Source organism: Vombatus ursinus, unplaced genomic scaffold (genome assembly GCF_900497805.2).
Source record: "Vombatus ursinus unplaced genomic scaffold, bare-nosed wombat genome assembly UNPS02005286.1, whole genome shotgun sequence".
In the NCBI taxonomy this organism is placed as follows: domain Eukaryota; kingdom Metazoa; phylum Chordata; class Mammalia; order Diprotodontia; family Vombatidae; genus Vombatus; species Vombatus ursinus.
The window spans coordinates 15,768,833-15,792,364 of NW_020945064.1; the positions used below are offsets into that span (position 1 = coordinate 15,768,833).

General features: G+C 40.4%; 1 protein-coding gene and 1 non-coding gene across 2 annotated transcripts in view; both read right to left on the minus strand.

Annotated features, from left to right (window-relative positions):
- The window catches only part of PSKH1 (protein serine kinase H1), a 63,306-nt gene that overhangs the window by 24,201 nt on the left and 15,573 nt on the right, over positions 1 to 23,532 (minus strand). The window contains exon 2 of the mRNA XM_027847643.1: positions 17,794 to 18,828. Within this exon, the coding sequence (XP_027703444.1) occupies positions 17,794 to 18,741 (948 nt within the window). The 5' untranslated portion in view covers positions 18,742 to 18,828. The remainder of the gene's footprint in view (positions 1 to 17,793; positions 18,829 to 23,532) is intronic.
- LOC114032451 lies at positions 22,508 to 22,611 on the minus strand. Its single transcript, XR_003567834.1, has one exon. It is a non-coding gene; the product is annotated as a U6 spliceosomal RNA (small nuclear RNA).

Below are 23,532 nucleotides of genomic sequence, written 5' to 3' on the forward strand. Positions count from 1 at the left end.
CAGCTTCCTAGCCTGCAAAATTAGGAGGCTTGATTCCTCAGCATCTGATGATGATGTCTTAGGCCCCATCTAGCTCTAAAGTTACATGCTTCAATTTATAGCCCTTTGTTTTACAGGAACTTTCAAATGCACTCACCTTTGTAAAAACGTATGTTATAGTTCTTATTCCTTTATTAGACTATAATTATCATGACAGCAGGGACATGTATCATATTAACTACAAATCTCACTCCATCCAGGAAAGCTCTCCACCCAATAGGGATTAAATGTTTATTGAGCTCAACTTCTTCCAGAATTTATTTAGATAACACATAGTTCCTGACATCATTGAATTTAACTGCAGTAGGAAGAAATTCTCATCTCTTTTTCTCACTTGGCTGTATATGAGAAAAACAGTACTTGCAGTGTTTAGGCAGTGCATCAGTTGCCTGTATACTAGCTCCCTTCTCTTCCGTGAAATACTGGGCCTGACCAGGCTGAGAATGAGAGGTCTTACCTTGTTAGTCCTCATTTAGAAAGAGGGACCCCATCCGGCTTTTAATAACTCTATTCACCAACCAAAATTAGTAGTTGTTCCTGAGAAGGACCCATCTGGTTGGAGAAGCAAATCCATCCCTGAGATTACCCCAGGAGAAAAGAAAGCCTGGACTGCACCAGCATGAGCTGGTCCTTGACTGCCAACAATGCCTAGCTAACGGTCCTGTTATTGCCACTGGGAATAATAGGAATGATCTGGCTCTCTTAAACAATCCTCCCTTTCTGTCACTTTGCTTCCTATCCCTTTTTTGTCTCTGACCCTCAATCTCCTGCCTCCATGTAAGTGGACATGAATGAGAAACAGAAGCAGAGGCTGAGGAAGAAATTCTAGGAAACAGAGCAAGGCAGTTTACTGCAGGTGAAAGGACCATTAGCATGCCAAACAAGAAAACCACATATTGATTTGGCTCGTGAAAATTATCTTTGAAGTATAGAGAAAGTATAACACACCCGTGGTATGAGCACTAACTCCTCAACCACATGCCCCCTCCCTGTAGGTGTTGATACTATCCTGCCTACTGAACCTCAATCCTCACCCCCAGCACCGAAAATAAAGGACAATGGGAAATCAAGAGGTGGGGACAGGAGAGAAGACAGAGGAAGGAAGCCTAGTGAGATGGAGTACGAGGAAGTAGTAAACCCAAGGAAAGGGAGGTGAAAAGGTCGGATTTTTTTTAAGAGCACAAGAGAGATAAAAATAACATTATAAAAGACGTGACAACTTAAAGGTTAGCAGAATTGCTTTTCAGTAAGCGTCCTTCTCAGATGAATACTAAGACTGCGCCCCCACTGGTCCAGGTCCTACATGTCACATATGAGAGAAGAGACTGACAGGCACACAGGAAACAAAACAGGTGCTGACTCAGAAGACATGGAAAGGCTTTTCTCATTCTGAAAGCCACTGTCCCAGGAAGGGAGCTGGAGAATGACAATGCTATACCACTGACGTAGGCAAAAAAGAAAAAAAAAAGGTGGCATTATGGCTTAATAAAATAACAGAGTAAGAGCAATGTACATAGCGGCAAAACATGAACTTTTAGGAAACTTAATTTAACCCCAGGCAACGATACATTGTTTCACCAACTTTTGTTGCCAAATCTGTTTAAAAACTGGTCAGGATGAGGTCACTGGGAATCTTAACTACCTCAAGTACTAAACAAGAGAAAACAAAGCAAAGCAGAAGACAGAGTTAGCAGAGGACGTCGGAAGAGGTGGGGAATGGGGGCCTTTAACATTTTCTCCAGAAAAGCAAACAGCAACTAAAGAAACAAGTAAGGGGTTGCAAGAATGGATAGGGATAAGAAGTTATCTAGACAGAAAGCAAGGGAAGGCAAGGTGAACAAATTGGGGTACTCTGTGATGTTTCTTTTCAAAAATTCACATCTCCACTAAAACTTTTCTCCAATGCCTGAAGGTGGTATGGATGTGACTGTAGTTTCTCAAAAGTTATGCCAGTGGACTACAAACTGGGGCAGGTTCTACAAAGTTGAAAAAGCTTCGGAAAGAACAGGCCCCAAAGCCTGTCATCTGAGGCCTAGCCTTGCCAGGTTCAAAGAGCGTCAGCAGCAGGCTGTAATACAGGAGGCTGTCCAAGTTTGAAGTGGGCTTATAAGTACGTACCCCAAGAATGCTGTTGTTCAGGCATTCGGTCATGTCTGATTCTTCATGACCCTATTTGGGATTTTCTTGGCAAAGATAATAGTTTGCCATTTCCTTCACCAATGGATTAAGCAAACAGAGGTTAAGTGCCTCGCCCAGGGTCTCATAGCTAGTGAGTGTCTGAGGTCAAATCTGAACTCAGGTCATCCTGACTCCAAGCCCATCGCTCTATCCACTGAGCCACCTAGGTGCCTCAACTCAAGAATAACTTTATCAATTCTAAGCATAGGCTCCACATTGGAAATGGCCAGTTTAGCCCTGGCTGCTCTGATCTGCAGTAAATTTGGGTTACTCTGGTATAACTGAGAGGTAGATGAGCTGAAGTGAATTCAGGCAGAAACAAATGGATTCATTTATGGTAGAAACTGGACACAATACTGAGGAAAATCCCAAACTCTTTACTCAGTAAACTAATAGCAATTTCCTGAATGCCTACCATCTTCCTAACCCTGCAGGCAGTATGAGGGGAATGAATAAAGTATAGGACATAACCCCTTACCCTAAAAAAGCATATACTTCTAACTGAGGAGACAGAACTTACATGAAACAATCAGTGCTAAACTATGTGCAACAGTACAAGAGAGTTCAGAGACAGGGAGTAGAAAGTAGCTTTATAGAGGAGATGGGACTTGAGCTGGGCCTTGAAGAGTGAGGAGGATTTGGAAAAGCAGAGGAGGGAGGGTATTCTAGGCTGGGGATCAGCACGAGCATAAGCAAGGAGGCGGGCATGAGCAAAGGCACAAGGGTAGGAGTAAGCATGGGTTGACAGCCAACAGATCTGCCTAACTGAAGTATAAGTTTTGGGAAGCTGCTCCAAAATCAGACTGTCTAGGCAAGGTGGAGCCAGACTCTAGAGGTTTTTGAAAAACAGGCAGAGGGGTCTAAACGTGACAGAGTAAGCAATAGGAACAACGTAGATCTTTGGGATTCTGTCCTAGAAAGGGACGAGGGGCAGGAAAGTTGGTCAGGAAGCTATTTTGGCACTTTAGCAAAGCATAAAGCATTTAGATTAGAGTGGTGGCGTTTGAAGGACAAGACTACAGGCAGACGATGGAGAAACTGACACACATCAAAGCACCTACTATGCACGTGAGATCAGCTATTGGCTGGCCTAATCAGAAAAGTACAGGGTCTCAAATGGCCCCTAAGCTCCCAAAACAAAGTTAAGGAAAATTCTCTTGTTGGAGGGTCCTGTCTATCATTATGGCCCATGAACAGAGGACAGAGTCACTGCCCAGAGAGACAGTCCTGACACTGGGGAAAGTGTAGCATACAAGCCCAGCCTGGCCATGGTCCAGCCTGAAAGTTGGCATTAGAAGTAATGTGACTTATAGAGGAACCACTAGAAGATTTAAAGGAGGTTAGAGTGTGGGAAAGAAAGATAGCTTTGATAGATACATTTTGGAATGATAACCATACCTAAAAAATCTGGAGGCAGGGGGGTGGTGGGGGGCAGCTAGGTGGTGTAGTGGCTAGAGCACCGGCCCTGAAGTCAGGAGGATCTGAGTTCAAATTTGGCCTCAGATCAAACACCTGACACTTACTAGCTGTGTGCCTCTGGGCAAGTCACTTAACCCCAATTGCCTAAAAAAAAAAAAAAATCTGGAGGCGGCAGGGACATTGAGAAGGTTAGAGTCCTCTAGGTGGGAGACAAATAATAGAGCGGGAAAGAAAAGATGACCAGTGATGGCCAAACCAACTAGGCTTAGAACACAATCAATGCTGCCTCACTTTTGTTAGTGATTGTGCGTGTCAATGCCTGAGGGGGAGGACTAGAGATGGGGAACAGGGTTTGTTAAGGACAGTTTGACCTGAAGGTGAATGAAAGGAGGTCAGAGCTCAGTGTTTCTATAAGAACCAAATAAACAGAGCAATGTTATGTAGAGAGGACCTTAATTCTCAGCCCGAGCACTAGGATAGATTTTGATTTTTCATGCACAGGTAAAGTATGGGTAGGTATGCAGGGACATTTCCCATATACCCTGAAAAGTCGAGGACAGCATATGTTAAACAGCAGAAGGTTTCCTGGAGGAGGGATGGGAAAAGAAATGTGGTCATGACTCAAGGGCACTGCAATGAAAAAAGGTGTAGCTAATGTTTAAAAAACACACACATACACACACACAAAAACTTCCACTGTATTAAGGCAGGCAAAGAGAAATCCTACTTTCTTCTTGTCTCTTAACCCCCATATTCAGGAGATACAACTACCCAGATTTTCTAGCTATTCAGCTATAAAAGGCATTTCTGCAGCCAAGTGAAGGAACTGACCAAGCTGATCTATGTTGAGAGGTACCTTCCCTCCCACCCTATCAAAAAAGCAACCAGCTGGTATACTGCTCGTCTGCACAGGATTCCCAAACACAGCTACTCAGATGCCTCACAGGGTAAAATCCCACATCTCTCTTCTCCCAGGAATTACAGGCTCTATCTTTTCAAGTTAACAGACCACAAGAAGGCTATAAAGGAACGTTCTCACCAATGAAATCCGTCTCCTAAACTCAGCCTTCGAAGAATGTGACGCAGCACCCAATTCCTGCCACCCACACCAGTTAGGTACCTCCATACCTCAGAGGAGCCACTCACTTCCACCTATCTCCCATCCTCCTACCTCAAAAAATGTTGAGTTGTAGCAAAAAGGTATTTTCAGGATATACTATATGCCACAAAATCTCCATATGCACAACAGGACTTCCCTCTCAGTAGCCTTTGAAGGCTAGGGGCTGGTATACTAACCAATTCAGCCCCACTGACTCAGAATCCCATGGTCCCTACCAGATGTTGTTATCAACAATCACCTTTGGCTGTGGACTTGTTGAATAGGGGGGAGGAGGGAAATCACTGAGGCAAGCTGATATTTGTATCTGACACTTCATCAAGGTGCATCAACTCTATCTTACCACAGACTGAAGCTACAAAAGTCCTCAAGCTGCTACATAACAAAGTTATCAGTCTCTTGAGTTCTCTTGAATTGTAATCCAGTGAGAGGCATTTGAGCAAAGTCCAAAGAGCCTGAGAATGTGGGGGAAAGGTCAGGAGGAGAAGAAAGTGTTTAAACATTTCCCTCCTGGTTCCAAATGGTGTTATATGAAGGACAATTCTTTTTACACAGAACTGAAAAATAATCTAAAAAATGCATTTGATATTCCCTAACATTCTCCCTTGACTACTCTTTGCAACATACCTGATCACACTCTCTCCTGCCTAAACAATATGTTTTCAACCTCCCATATCTACCCTACTCAGACTTTGGAGACCTCACATTAGGTATAGAAAGGCGGACCTAGAGAAAAGGTAACTGTAAAAATAAGCCCCATTGGGTTTAGGGCAAGGGGACCTCTATTCCTCTCCTTTCTGCACTCACTTTGAAACAGCCTCACCAGGGAAAAGAAAGAAAATATGAAGGAGAATTCTTTGTATCTGACTTGGAAAGGGAGTAGAAAAAAATGCCATCTGCTATGTCAGAGAAAGAATGTTAGATTTTTAGTCAAAGACTTGGGTTTTCATCTCATCTCTACCTACGTAAGGTGGGCAAATGACTTCCTTTCTTTAGACCTGAGTTATGTAAAAACTAGACCGAATCTCATAGGTCCCTGACCCCAGTTTGTTTTTTTTTAAACAAAGGTAAAGGATCATAGACAGGCAACACTGACTATGACAACAGAATTTTTTGATGTGTTAACTGAGTTTGAGTTATATTTTTAATAGACAGGCCAAACCATTTCTGCCTGGCACAGTGTGCTCATTCTCTCCTAGACAGGACATCATTAGGATTAGGTTCTAACCAAATTCTTGTTTCCAGAACTTGTTCAACTTCATGACCCTTCTGCAGCAAAGCTCCCTCTGGATTAAAAACTGCCAGAACAGATGGGAGTGATAATTAGAGAGGCTGAGGTAGGCAGAATCTCAAAGGCCTGTTACAGGATACCTTTACTATTGATTGCCTAATAGCCTCTTCAAGCATCCTACACTACAGGAACATAACTAAAATGGCAAATACAAACTCTTGACAAAAGCAGCACTACTAGGCTGGGTCACATCTAACCCATGTGAAGAAAACAGAAATGATGCCTTGTTCAACATGCTTGTTATCACTAGCCTAGGATGCACACAGATAGTTGGTCCTCACCTTGAATCCTTAATGTGGCAGCAAGAGGCTATCTCACCCAGTGGTTCTTACCCATCTATACTCTAAATCAGCTTCAGACTCTGAGGTGTAGGACCTCAGAAACTTTCTTCTTTTTCAGGCATCTAGGTCTAGCCTAGCACCATTTTCACGAGAGAATCTCTCTCTTTACCTGCTCAAAGTAGGTGGTACAGTGGGTAGAGTACAAGACTTGGAGTGAAGAAGACCCGAGTTCCCATATGGCCTTACTAGGCACTTCCTAGCTGTATGATCCTGTTTCAGTCTCAACTTCAATTGTAAAATGGGGATAAAAAATGAATGACACCTACTTCACAGGGCCATTGTGAAGTATGTTATCTTATCAACAAAGGTAATCTATCTAAAGCAAACCTTAAAGCATTATAGAAACACTATCTAGAATTATGATTAGCAATCAGGATCCCATCACCTAAATTAAATTACTTCAGGAGTCTTTCTCTGGTCACCTCTTAACCTCCAGTCTACACCAGACCACTGGTGCCGCTTTTAACCGGCCTTCACAGCCATCCTCCTGAAGCTACAACTCCAGTGGAGAAGGGACCAGCGGCCACACCCAGAGCAGGGAGGGCAGGTAATCTAAAGCAGCAGGGCACATTCAAGTACCTCTGGACAAGTCTAATCACCACCACCTCCACCACTTTCACCCTGATGTAAACGTCCTAGGACCCTGGATATAAGAGCCTTGAGAATAGCAGAGTATCCAGCCCAGTACCCTCAGCCATCATCCTGGGAAGCCACTTCTAGAAATGCAACCTGGCAACTGCTTCTGCTGGGGCTGCAGCCACAGATCCTGAAGACATAGAAAAGAAGATTCTTTCCACCAAAGTCCCTGGCTCTGTTAAATTGTTTAACATCGAAACCGGATATAATTTTATTATTGGAAATGACATGAAGGAAAAGGCATTACCATCTTCTCTCCTGCTGTAGCCCCAAGGACTATGGGACTTTTCCACTTGATTTGCAGTTGAAAGCTTCCACGTGTGTTGTCTCCTTCATTACAATATAAGCTCTTTGAGATCAAGGACTGTCTTATTTTTCTCTTTGTATCCCCAGTATGTAGCACAATGCTTTGCACAAAATAAGCACTTAATACTTCATTCATTCACCAAGCTGTTAGAACCATCTACTTTAAACACTGTTTTCATCATGTCACTAACACTGACCAAGAACCTAGAACGAACTTCCTAGTGTTAGAATCCAAACTTTTCAACCCTAGCATTCAAAGCCTTCTACCAAGCTGATCCTCTGCCCCTTTCTCTCCAACTTCAATTCTTATTTCCCTACAGAGACCCTGACCCCTAGATAGTCTAATCTAGCAAATGACTCACTCTGCTTGTTTCTGAGTCCACACTTAAGCACTTGCAGACAAACTTCCTGGTTATAATATTGTTACCTCCAGAGGACAGACTATAATGCCTTAGTCTCTCCTTCACACATCAATCACCTCCTTTAAAGTCCAAATAAAAATTCATCTTTAACAGGAAGTCTTAAATAATTGACCCCATTTGACTATTCACTTAGAGACTTCCCAGTCTTCTTAATAAGTAAATACTCAATTAATACATACATGTTTATACTTAGTATCATTGTATGTAGTAGTTATGTTCAGCACATGTAGAATACCCAATTAGAATGCCATCTTTTATATATAATGGTGATGAAATTGACCCACCAACATCAGGGTTGGCAAATATGCCCTTTGAATGTTCACAAGAGGAACTGCACAAAATCTTACAAGATAACTAGCCAAGTTTAGGACTATCAACTGAAAGGTTAACTCACTCAAACAAAAGTAGAAATTGACCTTAACAGCATCATATCATAACTAAATAAATTTATCAAGCACAGGGATATTACAGACAAGTATGATGTTAATTTGCCCTTACCGACCTGCAGCTGTGTCCTTCAGTTGTTTCACAAATCTGTTTTTCTTCTCTCTAGAATGATGATGCTCTCCCTGAAAGCAAAGGCTGTGTCTTATCCTTCTGTATCACTCATGGTGCCTACTAACAGTAAGGAAAGAATATTATGTCTAATTTCCTAACAAGCATCTTGGTTATCATCATCATCATTAGGCCTCAACCTTGGATGAACATTCTCAGATATCTTCCAAGCTTCTCTTTCTAGGGCTGGTTCCATTTAAAAAATATATATTTTTGAATTATAAACTTAATAACCATAAACAAAAACAAATATATAAGATAAGGAATATAAAAGTGCATAAAACTCTTGGCAGTTAAGCCTATAGAACCAAATTAGCAAAGAAAAATAAACAGGTCTGATTCCGTGTTCCCTTCCTTCCATGCCTGAATGCCATTACCGAGGATGATTTCTAATAAAGCAGCATGGTACAAGGAACATTGGATGACCTAAAAACAGAGAGCCTAGGTTCAAAGCTCAGTTCTACCACTCACTTCTGTGACTGGGTAAACAGCTTAAACTCTCTAGGACTCAGCTGAACTAAAAACGTCTAAATCTAAGATCCTATGATATCTCCCCCTCAAAAGTCTCTAAGAGAAGAACACCCAGAATCAGTTGCCCTCTAAGTCTCTTTCAGAGGAACAGGAAACCTGTGTCCTGGGTTAGCACAAGCTCAAGGTAAAACTGGCTCTCTCTCAAGAGAAGCAATAATGAACTCTGGGGAATGATTAGTTAATTTCCATTTGTAAGCCAAGGTTTAAATTCTCAACACTTAAAGAAGTATTAGACATCCACCCATGCTCATCACCAAAAGAGAGACACGTGAATGAGGAGGTGGGCTACCGGACATAATCCCAGTTAGACAGAGCTAAAGTCAATGCCCCTAGCTAATTTCTGCTCATTGACAGGAGGACTTAAAGGTAAAACACAACCGCATTCATTTACAATTCTCCTGCCGTAAAAATCAATAGCCAGTTAGAGACTGCAAAACTTTAATCAGATAAATTACCAGCACCAAGAGCTCTCAAATCTGGAAGTTATATGCAGACCTAGAATCCAAGAAAGTAGTCTTTCTTAAAATGTGGCATCTTTGCATATAGATTTGCATATGGATTTCCTACTGTAGCCATGCAATCGTGGACAAATCATTCTCTTTGAACCTGTTTCCTCATCTATAAAAGGACAATAATTCTCACCCAAGGCTAATAGTGTCAGTGGAACTATTAATTGTTTGAATCTTTTAGAAAAAAATAAAGAATTATGCAATAAGAGTTATAAAAAAAGTGTTCTATAATACCCTTTGATCCAGCAATTTTACTATTAGGTTTATACCCTAAGGATTTATGGGTGGGGAAAAACAGCTATTTGTACAAAAATATTTGTGCCCAATAATCAGGCATAGCTGAATAAATCATAGTGTTTGAATTGTTTATCTTTCCTGGACCTAAGACTTCATAAGTGTGAGGAATTCCATGTGTGGAAACTCTCTCCACTGACACATTGGCAACTGATTTGTAACTTGGAATCTTAGCACCACAAATTTAAAACTGGTAAGGGACCTTGGGTGCCATGTAGTCTAACTCCCTCACTGGAGAGATAAGGAAAGTGAAGACCAAAGAAGTTAAGGGATTTGCTCAAGGTTATATGTGCTCATAGCATATATCAAAGGTATAAATTAAACCCAGGTCTCCCTGACTCCAAGGATGCCCCTTTATCACAACAGACTGCCTCTCATAACATCAATATAAGATATAAGATACATAATATCAATATAATACATAAGATATAAGATACATAATATCAATACAAGATATTATTAAGTCATAAGAAACAACAAATTTGAAGGATTTACACAAATATAAGACATGAGGATAGAGTAATGAAAGCAGAACCTAAAGTACATAAACATACCCTAAAACTACGTAAATAAAAATGTCCACAGCAACAAAATTCATGTTACATACAAGGGATGATTTGCTATAACTATTAAAATATCTCATTTCTTTTGACAATCAGTAAATAACAGAACTACACAGTTATATGTACAATCATTGATGATCAATTTTTAAAATTTATTTTCTTTCTTTTGGCCTTATTCATATATTTGTTGGAAATTAAAATAAAAGGTACAGTTTTAAACTTTAAAATGCCCAACTTATCATGTAGTTATATGGATAACAATTCACATATTTTAAAAACACCTTAAGGTTTACAAATTACTTTACTCACAACAACTTTAAGTAACTTAAGTATTATTACCCCCATTTTGCCAATGAAGAAACTGAGGCTCTGGGGGGTCAAAACTTAGCCACTGTTAATACAGCTATTGAGTTTGTGAGTATTCTAAATTATCTTAAGTAGACTCTGAAGAGGGGCAGCTAGGTGGCGCAGTGGATAGAGCACCAGCCCTGAAGTCAGGAGGACCTTCAAATCCGGCCTCAGACCAAACACTTGACACTTAGTAGCTGTGTGACCCTGGGCAAGTCACTTAACCCCAACTGCCTTTAAAAAAAAAAAAAGTAGACTCTGAAGATCACCCAGAAAGATAAAGCACCAGACACCAAGGTCCTTTCTTGAGCTGAACTGTCAAGCATTCAAACTCTACTGCAGAGAGTACAACTCTGTTGGGCTGGGGTGTTTCTCCAATGCCAAATGTACATTTGCCTAAGACTGTTAGGCACAGGCTTCCAAATATGGTGTATTAATTTAAATAGTCATATTTTACCTGCAGTATTTTACAGAGCTTTGCTGGCTGCCAGAACCCAGAGTACTTATTAGGTGTCTCAAGGTATTGACTGTTGTGCTGTGTGTCAGTGATGGTTCAGAAGGATACAAGGGCATGAGATAATCACAGATTAGTTGAACTCAAATACTAAAAGTATTAATGATAATACTTTCTTACATTCATACAGTGTTTGGCATGGTAAAGGACCTTGGACCTGGAATCAGAAAACATAGTTTCAGTTCTTGCACACACTCAGTAGCCTTGGTTTGGTTGTCCTTTGTGCTCAAAGAGGACCAAAGTGACATCACTATTTTGGGTTCCAGGTTCAACTATGACTGATGAGACCAATTTGATCTTGGAAGGCTCTATCACAGGTTGGGCACAAATAGTCCATATAAACATTTGGAGTGGAGATGTCTCTATGTTGGCACGTCTCACGCTTATTTTGAACTACTGTGATTCTTCTTCACTCATAGAGCACAGCACCTTCTTTGATGTGGGCACGCCATGTCAGGCAGTCTTGTACCAGTGTGTCCCGTGTCTCACAATCAATTCCAGAGTTCTTCAGAGAGACCTTGAGTATATCCTTGTATCACTTCTTCTAACCTCCACGCAAGTGTTTGCCTTGTGTTAGTTCTCTATAAAACAGTCTTAGGCAAATGTACATTTGGCATTGGAGAAACACCCCAGCCCAACAGAGTTGTACTCTCTGCAGTAGAGTTTGAATGCTTGACAGTTCAGCTCAAGAAAGGACCTTGATGTCTGGTGCTTTATCTTTCTGGGTGATCTTCAGAGCCTACTTTTTTTTTTTAAAGGCAGTTGGGGTTAAGTGACTTGCCCAGGGTCACACAGCTACTAAGTGTCAGGTGTTTGGTCTGAGGCCGGATTTGAAGGTCCTCCTGACTTCAGGGCTGGTGCTCTATCCACTGCGCCACCTAGCTGCCCCTCTTCAGAGTCTACTTAAGATAATTTAGAATACTCACAAACTCAATAGCTGTATTAACAGTGGCTAAGTTTTGACCCCCCAGAGCCTCAGTTTCTTCATTGGCAAAATGGGGGTAATAATACTTAAGTTACTTAAAGTTGTTGTGAGTAAAGTAATTTGTAAACCTTAAGGTGTTTTTAAAATATGTGAATTGTTATCCATATAACTACATGATAAGTTGGGCATTTTAAAGTTTAAAACTGTACCTTTTATTTTAATTTCCAACAAATATTAGTTAAATGACTATGAGTTAAAGTGGGATGCATTTTTTATGGCTATCCACACTGAAGCCTGACAGCTTACCTCATGCCTCCAGGCCTTTCCTTCTGCTGGTTCAATGTGAAGCACAGAAGGTACCATGACACTCCCAAAACCCACATCCCCTGAGAAACTAGGTGAGGGAAAGGGAGATTTGGGAACTCCCTAACTTTCTAGCCCTCTGCAACCAGAAACTACTGCCTTACCACAAGTTTCTCCCTGAGGTGCCAGTTTCCATTCCTGCAAAGGCTCAACTTAACTTAACACTTCCCCATGGTATGACACTGAAGTTTTCATGCACAAATCTGTTCTCTCATTTCAGGGGAAATAAAAGAGAGGAACCCTATATATACAGGTGACTTGTCATCTACTTACTGTATCTGGTTTGTGGATAATCTAGAAACAAAATCTTAGCCACCACCTTCACTCTCTGTGCATTTCTAGTCTCAAAACCTGAGATTTTTTTTTTTTTTTAAAGACTGGGTCTTCCCTATCTCATCCATTCTGGAAGTCTGGGGACTCCTCCCAGGTCCAATCCCACTACTAATCAGCACAGAAGTTTTGATTATTCCATTTCTGACCCATGTCAGTTTTGCGCTCTTTAGGCAACCCAATACTCCTTCATCTCCAGGAGGGAGAGTGAAGTGGGGGGAATCATCATATTAATGCAATATAATCTGGTCAGTATAGCTCAGAACTCCTGAGCTCAAGAAATCCGCCAGCCTCAACCTCTCCAGCTGGGATTACAGGCTTGTTGCCACTACACCTCACCTCAGAGTCATTTTTGATTCCTCATTAATCCTATATCTAAATAGCCACCAAATCCCATTGGTTCTTCCTTTCTCTTTCCACTATCAATGCCTGAGTCCAAGCCCTTGATTGGCTCATACAAAAACCACTGCAATAGCCTCTAGTCTTTTTCCACTCCACAGTGCAAAGTGATTCCTCCTTTTCTTCTCTCATCTCCTGTAATATCTACCTACAGCTTCTCATCTGGAACTTCCTCAGCATTTGAAGGTTTGCATATTTGTCCCTTTTATGCCTCCTCCACTAGACTGAAAACTTCCTGAAGGCAGAATCTTATACTCTGTCATCCTCCATGCCTTGCCCAATGCCTTACACAGTAGGAGTTCCAAAAACTGCTGATCTTATTTCTGTTCCAAGTTGGCCAGAGTGGAACAGCATGCAGGAAAAAAGAACAGTGATGAGTGAATTCTCTTTAAGCCCACAGTGCTAGGGGCCATCTAAGTATGAAGATGCTTGGGGCCCTCAGGGTACCAGACAGACTTGGAATGAGGACCAAGAAGAGCAGCCTGAAGTCTCAGCAATGCACCAACAGTGGACTGCTATGATCACATACAGCAGAGGATCGATAAATGCTGATTTCTCTCATTCCTGACTCTGTCGGTATCCAGCTTAAGAGCCACAGACAACTCACTTCTGTGAGCCTCAGTTTCCTGATCTACAAAATGAAGATGGCATTGACTTAGATGAGGGAATGGCTAAATAAAACGGTACATGAATGTGAAAGAATATTATTGCACTGTAAGAAATGTTAAACATAGAAAATTCAGAGAAGCATGGAAAGACAGAGAGAAATAAGAACCAGGAAAACACACGATGACTACAACAATATAAATAGAAAGAACATAAACTGAATAAGCATATTTGTAATGAAGTTTGGCCCCAGAGAAGAGATAAAAAAATACATTTTTCTCCCTTCTTTGCACAGGTGGAACTAAAGGTGTGGAACAAGGCACGGACTGCCAGGCATGATTGATGAGTTGCCTAGTTTTCCTACACTGCTTTTCCCCCTCTTTTTTTTAATTGTGTTATAAGGAATGGTTTGATTAGTAAAGGCAAGGAAAATGATATATTTGGAAATAAAGGTGATGTGAAAACAAAAGATGGCAATAAAATTAAAATTTTTTTTAATTTGTAAAAATGAGGGAGCTACACTAGACAGTCCCTAAAGTACCTTCCATCTCTAACATGTTACGACTGAATCAAAATGAACTAGGAAATACTGATAACCACTTCATATGTCAGGCACACATAATCTCAACCAAGATGATGCAGGTAAGTTCTAGGAAATTCTCTTGGATTTACACTTGTTTGCTGGGGGTGCTGGAAATTTTCAACTAGGTTAGCCTCTTCTTCCAAAGTTTCACTTGATTTCTCAGTTTTGGTTTTCTTATCTATAAAACAGGAATAATATTTACTTTGAAAGCCTTGAAGCATTTCAGAAATGTAAGTAATCATAATTACTTGTTATTTTGTAATGGAGTCAAGAAAGTTAGGTTCAAATTCTCAAGCTGCTTAAGGACTACAAAATTTGATTGCTTAACATTACACAACTCTGTGTAATCTCAGGCAAGTCACTAAAACTTCACCAAACTGTAAGGTCCTCATTTCTAAAAATAAACACAGCACTCAATCATTAAGATCAGTTCCAGATCTAAGATCTGATCATTCTAATCTGGGTGCAACCCAACAATGCATTTCAGAACTTCTCCTTCACTATAATCTGCTTTCTATGACATTTACAAAGGTTTAGTCACTGCAATGAAAATATATCAGATAACATTATCAGCAACAGCTTCTAGGTCTTCATCTACCATTTCACATCAAAAGAAGGCAGCAGAATTGCTACATACAGACTTTGACAGCTTGCTTTCATTTGTTACCTGTTAATGTTGTGCTGTACTGTTTCCCCTACATTTCTAATATCATCATGCAGAACAAACAATCATTATGCTTCCTAAGTACACTACCTATACACACACAGCCTGGTACAGACATAGGGAGGGAGATACCTTCCCTCCCCAACACACACACACACACACACACACACACACACACATTCACCACTCACTTTCTCTCTCTTTTTCTCTCTTTTCATTCAGCCAACTGGGTTTCACAAATCTCACCCTGGGATTTCTATCATGGAAATATCATATTCAGGTTTCCTCTAAGTAATATAATTATCTAGCTTGTAATCAAGGGAGACTGCAAATCTGAACTAACTCTGACTTTGAAGTCGACAAGGGAGAGAGAGTCAGGTAAGTTTCGTCTCTAAGTAGTCATCTGAGAAGTATGAGGAACCTCAATCACTTGTGGAAGGAAATGCTGTCTTGCCAGCTGGCTGAGGCAGAAGTAGGAGGAAGGTCTTTAAAACTTCCTTGTGTGAGGCAAGTCTCCAGGCCCTGTCCCTCACTCCTTGAACTAAAAAGGACAGAAAGTATTCTATTTAAGCTGACCAAACAATGACCTCTTCAAGGGAATCAGCAGTGGCAGCAGCAGGCCACAAAGCCCAGCCTACTCTTTCACTGTCCTCTTCACCAAGAAGAATTAAGGAGCAGTGAAGACATGGAGGAAAAGCAGACAAAACTCTAACTCACTGATACCAGGCAGAAATCACTGTTCTGAGCACCGAATGTCAAAAGGAGCAATTCACAGCTTAAAGAAGACAAAGAGAAATAAATAACTGCCTGGACTAAAATCCTGTATTCTATGAGAAAGAGATCTGCCCACTTATCCTAAGAACTTTTCAAAGGCTACTGCCAAATGACAATGCATTACTATTGGCAAACCAAAAGGCAGGACAGCTTCCAATGCCCAACATTCTCTCTGTAAACTTTAATGCCTTGATTTATCTTTGCTCCTTGGAATCCTGACTTTAGGATACAAAATGAAGCAGGACAACTGTCTGCCCCGGCAGCCAAGCTCCCTTGGGGAAGCTGGGGGCAAGCTGACAAAGCACAACAGGAAGGGCACTGCCAATACTATCCAAAGAAGCATTTTTCAGATATCCACTAAGATTACTCTAGTCAAAGTATTAACTCTGGGGTTAAAATATGACCTGATACCTGCTAAGTTTCTAAGGTCAACGTACCTACTAGTCAATGTTATACACCCTGAATTAAGAAAATGAAAAACAAAAACAAAAACAAACAAAAAAAAACGCTGGCCATTTGACATGAGCTAAAATCCCTTTTAGTCTTTCTAGCCCCAAATGCATCAGAGATAACAGTGGATTCCACACGCAGGAATCACACTGTTATCTCAATGAATAGGACATCAGAGATACCAGACATAAGTCACAGCACTCTCAATGATGCTATTCACTGAAATGGTCAAATTCTATCTATCCTTTAAAGCTCCACTCAAGTCCCACTTCTTTCATGCAATTTTCCCCACCTATTTCAGTCCTCATGAATGTCCTTCTTTCCTTAATTCATACAGCATTTATCTATAGCTTGCAACACAGTGGATAGAGCACTGAACCTGGAGGCAGAAAGACCTGAGTTCAAATCCAGCCTCAACCACTCACTAGCTGTGTAACCCTGGACAAGTCACTTCATCAATGCCTGCCTCAGTTTCCTCATTTGTCAAATAGTTTTATAATAGCACCTACCTTCCAAGGTTACTGTGAGGATCAAATGAGTATTTGTAAAGTGCTTTGCAAACCTTAAAGCACTATAGAAATGCTAGTTATTATTATCATTATCAAACAATCCAGCAACTAATAAATTAAGTGTACTGTTTCCTAGGAAGACATTATGCCACAGTAAGCAGTGCACCAGAGCTTGAATCAGGTAGCCCAAAGGATTCAAATTCTGAAAGGAACAAACTGTGGGAAGAGGAATAAGTCATTTCTCAATCTTTCAGACACAGTTTCCTCCTCTGTAAAACAGGGATAATAGTCCTCTTCCATGATTCTTCCTTACCAGTTCCATTAATATGCCTGTAACACTACTGCCAGTTACATTATTTGATACTGCTTGTTATGATATCTGTATATCTGTTTGCAATCCAATTTTGCTCAATAATACGCATGTAAACTGCATACCTGAAATAAATGTAAGTACTAATAAAAAAAGTTTTAATTAAAACAAAAAACAACAACAAAAACAGGGATAGTAACACCCACAGTCCCTCTCAACCTCAAAGGGTTGATAGAGGTATCCAATAAGATTATGTGCTGCACAGCACTTTGTAAACCTAAAGCTCTATATAGATGTCAGCTACGTTAATCTTCTCTTCAGATAAGACTTGGGTTCCCTAAGGATAGAAATTGTGTCTCAAGAGCACTTCTGTTTCCACCATGGTGCTAGCAAGCCACTGGACTAAACACATACATAATAAGTACTCCATAAATGAAATACTTCTTGATTGACTGAGAGTTCATCTTTCAACCTCAGAGAGAAACAAAGGGAAAACTCTTAAGGAAGCCCACAGAGTTGATATCCTGAAGCAGGACCTGCAGGGTACACCCACTTACCATCTCTATTCTCAATGCTAAAAATATTTTAAAAAAAATATAAAAGATTCCACATCACAACTTAAACATGCCTGTCTGCTTTCTCTCCACAACAGCCACAAATGTTCTGGGAAGAGAAATGTATGGAAAGGAAGGCTTGCTGCACAGGCTTAGGGATGTGGGAGAGGGGATGTTCTCTCCAAGGAGCTCCTTGGAAGGAGAAAACAAGAACAAAGCCCATCTTCATGAATGCCAGGAGAAGCCACAGCCACCATACTCACCTCCCCTGAATAACTGTACTTCCCCTTTAGGATCTGCCGGTAGAGCCTGGACCGGTTGTCATCTTCAAAGGGCATAGTTCCACTCAGGAGGATGTACGATATGACCCCCAGGGCCCACATATCCACAGAGTTAGTGTAGGGCTTCCTGACTAGTATCTCTGGGGCGATGTACTCAGGAGTGCCACAGGTAGTCTTCATGAGGCAGTCATCCCCTTTCTTCCGGGCACTTGCCAACCCAAAGTCAGTGATCATGATCTTTGAGTCTGTGCCTGGGTGATAATACAACAAGTTTTCTGGCTTCAGGTCCCGATGTGTGATGCCCAGTGTGTGCAAGTACTTGACCCCATCCAGCACCATCTGCAGTACCCGGGTGGCATCTCTCTCAGTAAAGGAGCCTTTGGCAATGATCCGGTCAAACAGTTCTCCACCAGTGGCTAGCTCCATCACCATGTAGACACGTTCCTGTGTCTCAAATACTTCAATGAGCTGGATGATGTTAGTATGGCGAACCCGTCGTAAGACACACAGCTCAGATTCACATACTTCCCTCCCTTCCCGGTACTTGGTCTCAATCATCTTAATGGCATAGGGCTGTTTGGTAGCCTTATGCTCTACCCGCACAACTCTGCTGAAGCTGCCCCGTCCAATTAAGGCCTTGATATCATATTTAGCTGTTACTCGAGGATCAAATTTAGCCCGGTATTTGGCCACTCTGGTCCTTCGGGGCTCATGAGGCTCCATGTGGTTGGCCAGATGGGCACCCAGATAAGGCTGAATGTGATAAGGGGGTGATGGGCATCCAGTTTTAAGGCCCCCACCTCCATCATCTTTGATGAAATGCTTATACACATCAGTCTTGTGGCCAGTGTAAGGCTCAACCTTTTTGACCAGATCCAGTTGTACATCCGTGGGAGGCTCAGGAAGGACCTTACTTGTCCCACAGCCCATCACGGAAGGGAGCTAAGCAGCCATGGAGGCATTCTCTCAGGTCAAGGCCAGCAGGATCTGCTGTGCAGGTCGTGTCTCTGTCTATACCTAGACAGAAAAGAAACAAAGATGATCAAAATCACAAAATTTCAGAGATTAAAGGGCTTCAAAGATCACAGAGTCTAACCCCACCCCTCATCAAAAATTCTTTCTATAATATCCCTGAAAAATAGTCATCCAGACTCCATTAAGACATTTTCAGGGATAGAGAACTCAGGATAACCTCATGAAGCAACCCATTCCTTTGGGGGACAGCTTTCATTCCAAGCCTTTCCTTACAGCAAGCCAAAATATGCCTCTGCAACTTGTACTCATTATTCCTAATTTTGTACTGTGGGGCCAAGCAGAACAAAACTAATCTTTCTACATAACAACTCTTCAAATACCTGAATAAAGAAATTACTGCTAGACTCAGTAACCCTAGTTTTTTCAACTAATCCTCATTGGCATAATCTCCAGTCTTTTCACCATCCTAGTCACATTCCTGTAGATGGACTTCAAGAAAAATTTCCTTCCTAAATGATGGTACAATCACCTACTTCTCTTAATGCAGTTTAGGAGAGCATTATTTTAGTTTTTTTTGTTTTTGCTCTCCTGTCACCTTGCTGATTTATACTGAATTTTTACTGTACTAAAATCCAGATCTTTCTCACATTAATTAGTTTAACCATGCATTCCTCAATCCTATTGACTTTTTGAACCAAAGTGTAGGATTTTACATGTATTCCTGTTAAATTTCAACCTACTAGATTTAGCCCATGGTAGATGGGGGAATGGGGAGGAGATATTTCATTGATTCTTTCTTTTTTTTTTAGTAGCACTGTCACACCCTAAAGATTCTATTGATTACCCTCTCCATTCCCAGAAATGGAACCCTCTCTTTTTTTTTCTTTTTTTTAATTAATTTATTTTTAGTTTTCAATATTCACTTCCATAAGATTTTGAGTTCTAAATTTTCTCCCCCTCTCCCCTCCCCACTCCCCAAGACAGCATGCAATCTGAGATAAGCTCTACTTATACATTCATATTCAACATATCTTCATACTAATCATGTTGTAAAGAATTAGAACCAATAAGAGGAACCACAAGAAAGAAGAAACAGAGAGAGAGAGAGAGAGAGAGAGAGAGAGAGAGAGAGAGCAAGCAAACCGTATGCTTCGATCTACATTCAGACACCATATTCTTTTTCTGCATGTGGATAGCATTTTTCCACCACGAGTCTTTTGGAGTTGTCTTAGATCCTTGTATTGCTGAGAAGAGCTAAGTCTATCAAAGTTAGTCACCAAACAATGCTGCTGTTACTGTGTACAATAGACCATACAAGTGTTTCCCGGTTTTTCTGAAGTCTGCCTGTTCATCATTTCTTATGGAACAATAGTATTCCATTACATTCATATACCACAACTTGTTCAGCCATTCCCCAATTGATGGGCATCCCCTCAATTTCCAATTCTTTGCCACCACAAAAAAAGCTGCTATAAATATTTTTTGTACATGTGGATCCTTTTCCTACTTTTATGATCTCTTTGGGATACAGACCTAGAAGTGGTAATGCTGGATCACAGTTTTATAGTCCTTCGGGCACAGTTCCAAATTGCTCTCCAGAATGGCTGGATCATTTCACAACTCCACCAACAATGCATTAATGTACCAATTTTCCCAAATCTTCTCCAACATTTATCATTTTCCTGTTTCATCATGTCAGCCAAAGTGAAAGGTGTGATGTGGTACCTCAGAGTTGTTTTGATTTGCATTTCTCTAATCAATAGTGATTTAGAGCATTTTTTCATATGACTATAGATAGCTTTCATTTCTTCATCCGAAAACTTCCTTTTAACAATTAAGCCAAACAAATCAAGATAATGGCCATGTTTAAATGTATGAATGTCTAAAATGTATGAATCTTTCCATACCTCTAGTCTACTACCTCTCTGCTGAAAGGTGGGAGGATAATTCAGTCCATTATTCCAACCTATTGAGATCCTGACACTGTTATTCAACATGTTAGCTCTCCCTCCCAACTCTGTCATCAGCAAACTTGACAAGAAATGTCCAACTAGACTATCATCCAAGTGAATTCAATTTAACAAACATTTAATTGCCTACTATGTGTAAGGCACTGTGGTAGAAGCTGGGGGTACAAAGATTAAAAATGATAGCCCCTATGAAATAGTCCAACCATTCTAGAAAGCAATTTGGAATTAATGCCCCAAAAAGCTATTACACTGTGCTCACACTTCAACAAGGAATAAAAAAAAAAAAAAAAAAAAGAAGAGAGAGAGAGAAATCACCCATATGTATAATATTTATAGCAGCTTTTTTTGTGGTGGCAAAGAAGGAAATTAAAGGGATGCCCATCAATTGGGGAATGGCTTAATAAGTTATGGTATATGGATGTGATGGAATACTATTGTGCCATAAGAAATGATGAAGGGGATGGCTTCAGAAAAACCTGCAAAAATTTGTATGAACCGATACAAAGTAAAGTGAGCAAAACCAGGGGGACAATTTATACAGTAACAGTAATATTGTAAAGATAATCAACTTTGAAAGCTCAGTAATTCTAATCAACAACAATGACCCGCCACAGTTCCAAAGGACTCATGATGAAATATGATATCCAAACCCAGATAAGATAACTGATGGACTGGTTTTTTTCTTTTTCTTGCTTTTTTTTTTTGAGTGGAAGGAACATAGCTAATGTGGAGATTTGTTTTAGAGGACTATGCATATTTGTAATGGAGTGCTTTTTTTTTCTCTTGTCTTCTCAATGGATAGGAAAAGGGAAAAGGAAAGGAAGGGAGTTTAGAACTGAAAATAAAATTGAATTTTTTAAAATGATATTCCCTGCCCTCAAGGAACTTAGAGGCTAATGAAGTCAAATAGGAAAACTATAGGTCAATATGCAGAATTTTACCTAGCCATTTTCCAGAATAGGAAGATACCTGTATCTTTTCTTTCTGATTAAAATATTTAGTAGCATGTGCCTGTTCCTTGCAGAACAGGCTCTAGGAAAATGTTTTTCTCTATAAGACCTGACAGTAAAATAGGCAGAAGGAAAACCATTTAGTAAGTTGAACTTAAGGCATGATATTCTAAGGAGTAGTGTAAACTGTACACACTTGCTAGAAAAGGATAATTGAGGGAAAAGAATACCAGCTCTGGAGGCAGAGGACCAGATTCAAATCTTACCAGTGAGGGTTACTGTCTGCACAACCCTGGGCAACAAACTTAACCTCCCTGGACCTCAGTTTCTTCATCTGTAAAAGAGGGGAGTTTGACAGCCTCAAAGTACCCTTCCAGCACTAATTTTTCAAGTCATCAACATTCATACTACAGTTTAATCTTATTTTGTAAAGAATATATACTTCTATCACTGAAAATCACAGAATCATCATTTTAGAGTAAAAAAGGAACTTAGATATCATCTGTTTCAACACCTCAGTTTTACACATAAGAGGTAGTCGTACTTTAATGAAAAGAACATTGGACGTGCTGTCACAAGAACTGAGTTCAAATCTACCCTAACCAGTTGTGTACTTTGACTCTCATTTTTTCTTAATGTAAAAAATGGAGATAACATTTGTACTCTCTACTTCACAAGACTGCTGTGAAGAACGTATGAGATAACTGCATAAAGTACTCTATAAACCATAAAATACTATATATAATTCTATCAGCTATAATTGTTTCAGTTATAGAATCTCAGGTCCAACAAAGCAAAGCTAAACAACTGGTCTTTACAAATTTGTGTATCATCCTCACTCAAGGACTTTGCTCATCTTTTCTGTATCATTCCTATTTTAGTGTATGTGCTGCCAAAGAGAACACTGAATGACTTGTCCAAGGTCACAAAGCAAATCAGTAGCCAAGCTCAAACCAGAACTCAAGTTTCTGCCTCTCTGCCTAGCACTCTTTATGTTGTACCATTGATCCCCAGATTTACAGCCTCCTAGAATCTGAGGAGTCAACTGTTCCATTTCCAAGTGGATGAAATACAACCCAAACAGGAGAAATGACACTGCTATCTGTCAAAGTCAGCCTTAAACTCTGGACCAGTAAAAAACATGTGATATCCATATGGCCAATTGTCAGTTTAGTTTGAGAGGTGAGAGACAATACAGGACATCGAAGAGAAAGCTAAAAGCTTAGTTCTGGCCTAACTCTCTCTCATCAGGCTGAGTGACCTGTTTCTCTAGGGGTGAGATGAGAGAAAACGGGACGTGTCACCCACCCACTTCACAGGCCTACTGTGACACTTAATTCCCTGTAGTCAGTTCACCTCTTGCAAATGCTTAGTGCTAAAGAAAAAGTCAGTCTCCAACAAGGGTCCCCGACCTTTCTGTGGCAGGTCTACGTTTCTCTAATCTTCCCAGAGGGTCACTTCAAAGGAGTCTTCAGTAGAATCTGATGAAGGAAAAAGTGGAAAATCTGCAGCATGATATTGAAGATACTAAACTGCAGGAAGGCTAAAATGTTTGTTAATTCCTAACAACAGAGAACAAGTTAATACAATGAAAAAAATACAAAGTTTTCCTTTTTTAAAATAGGAAATCTAAATTATCAGATAGAATAAGGTCCTCTTATTTTTCCTTCCATGTAGGAGATCGTGTAATGCACACACTCTTTCTCCCTGTTACTCTCTCACTCACAAAATTATTTAGGATTTTACGTGTTCTCATTTGGCTGCCTAAAAGGCCAGAAGCCCACATTACAGCCACAGGCTTCACACAGTCAAGGAGCAGATTCTGA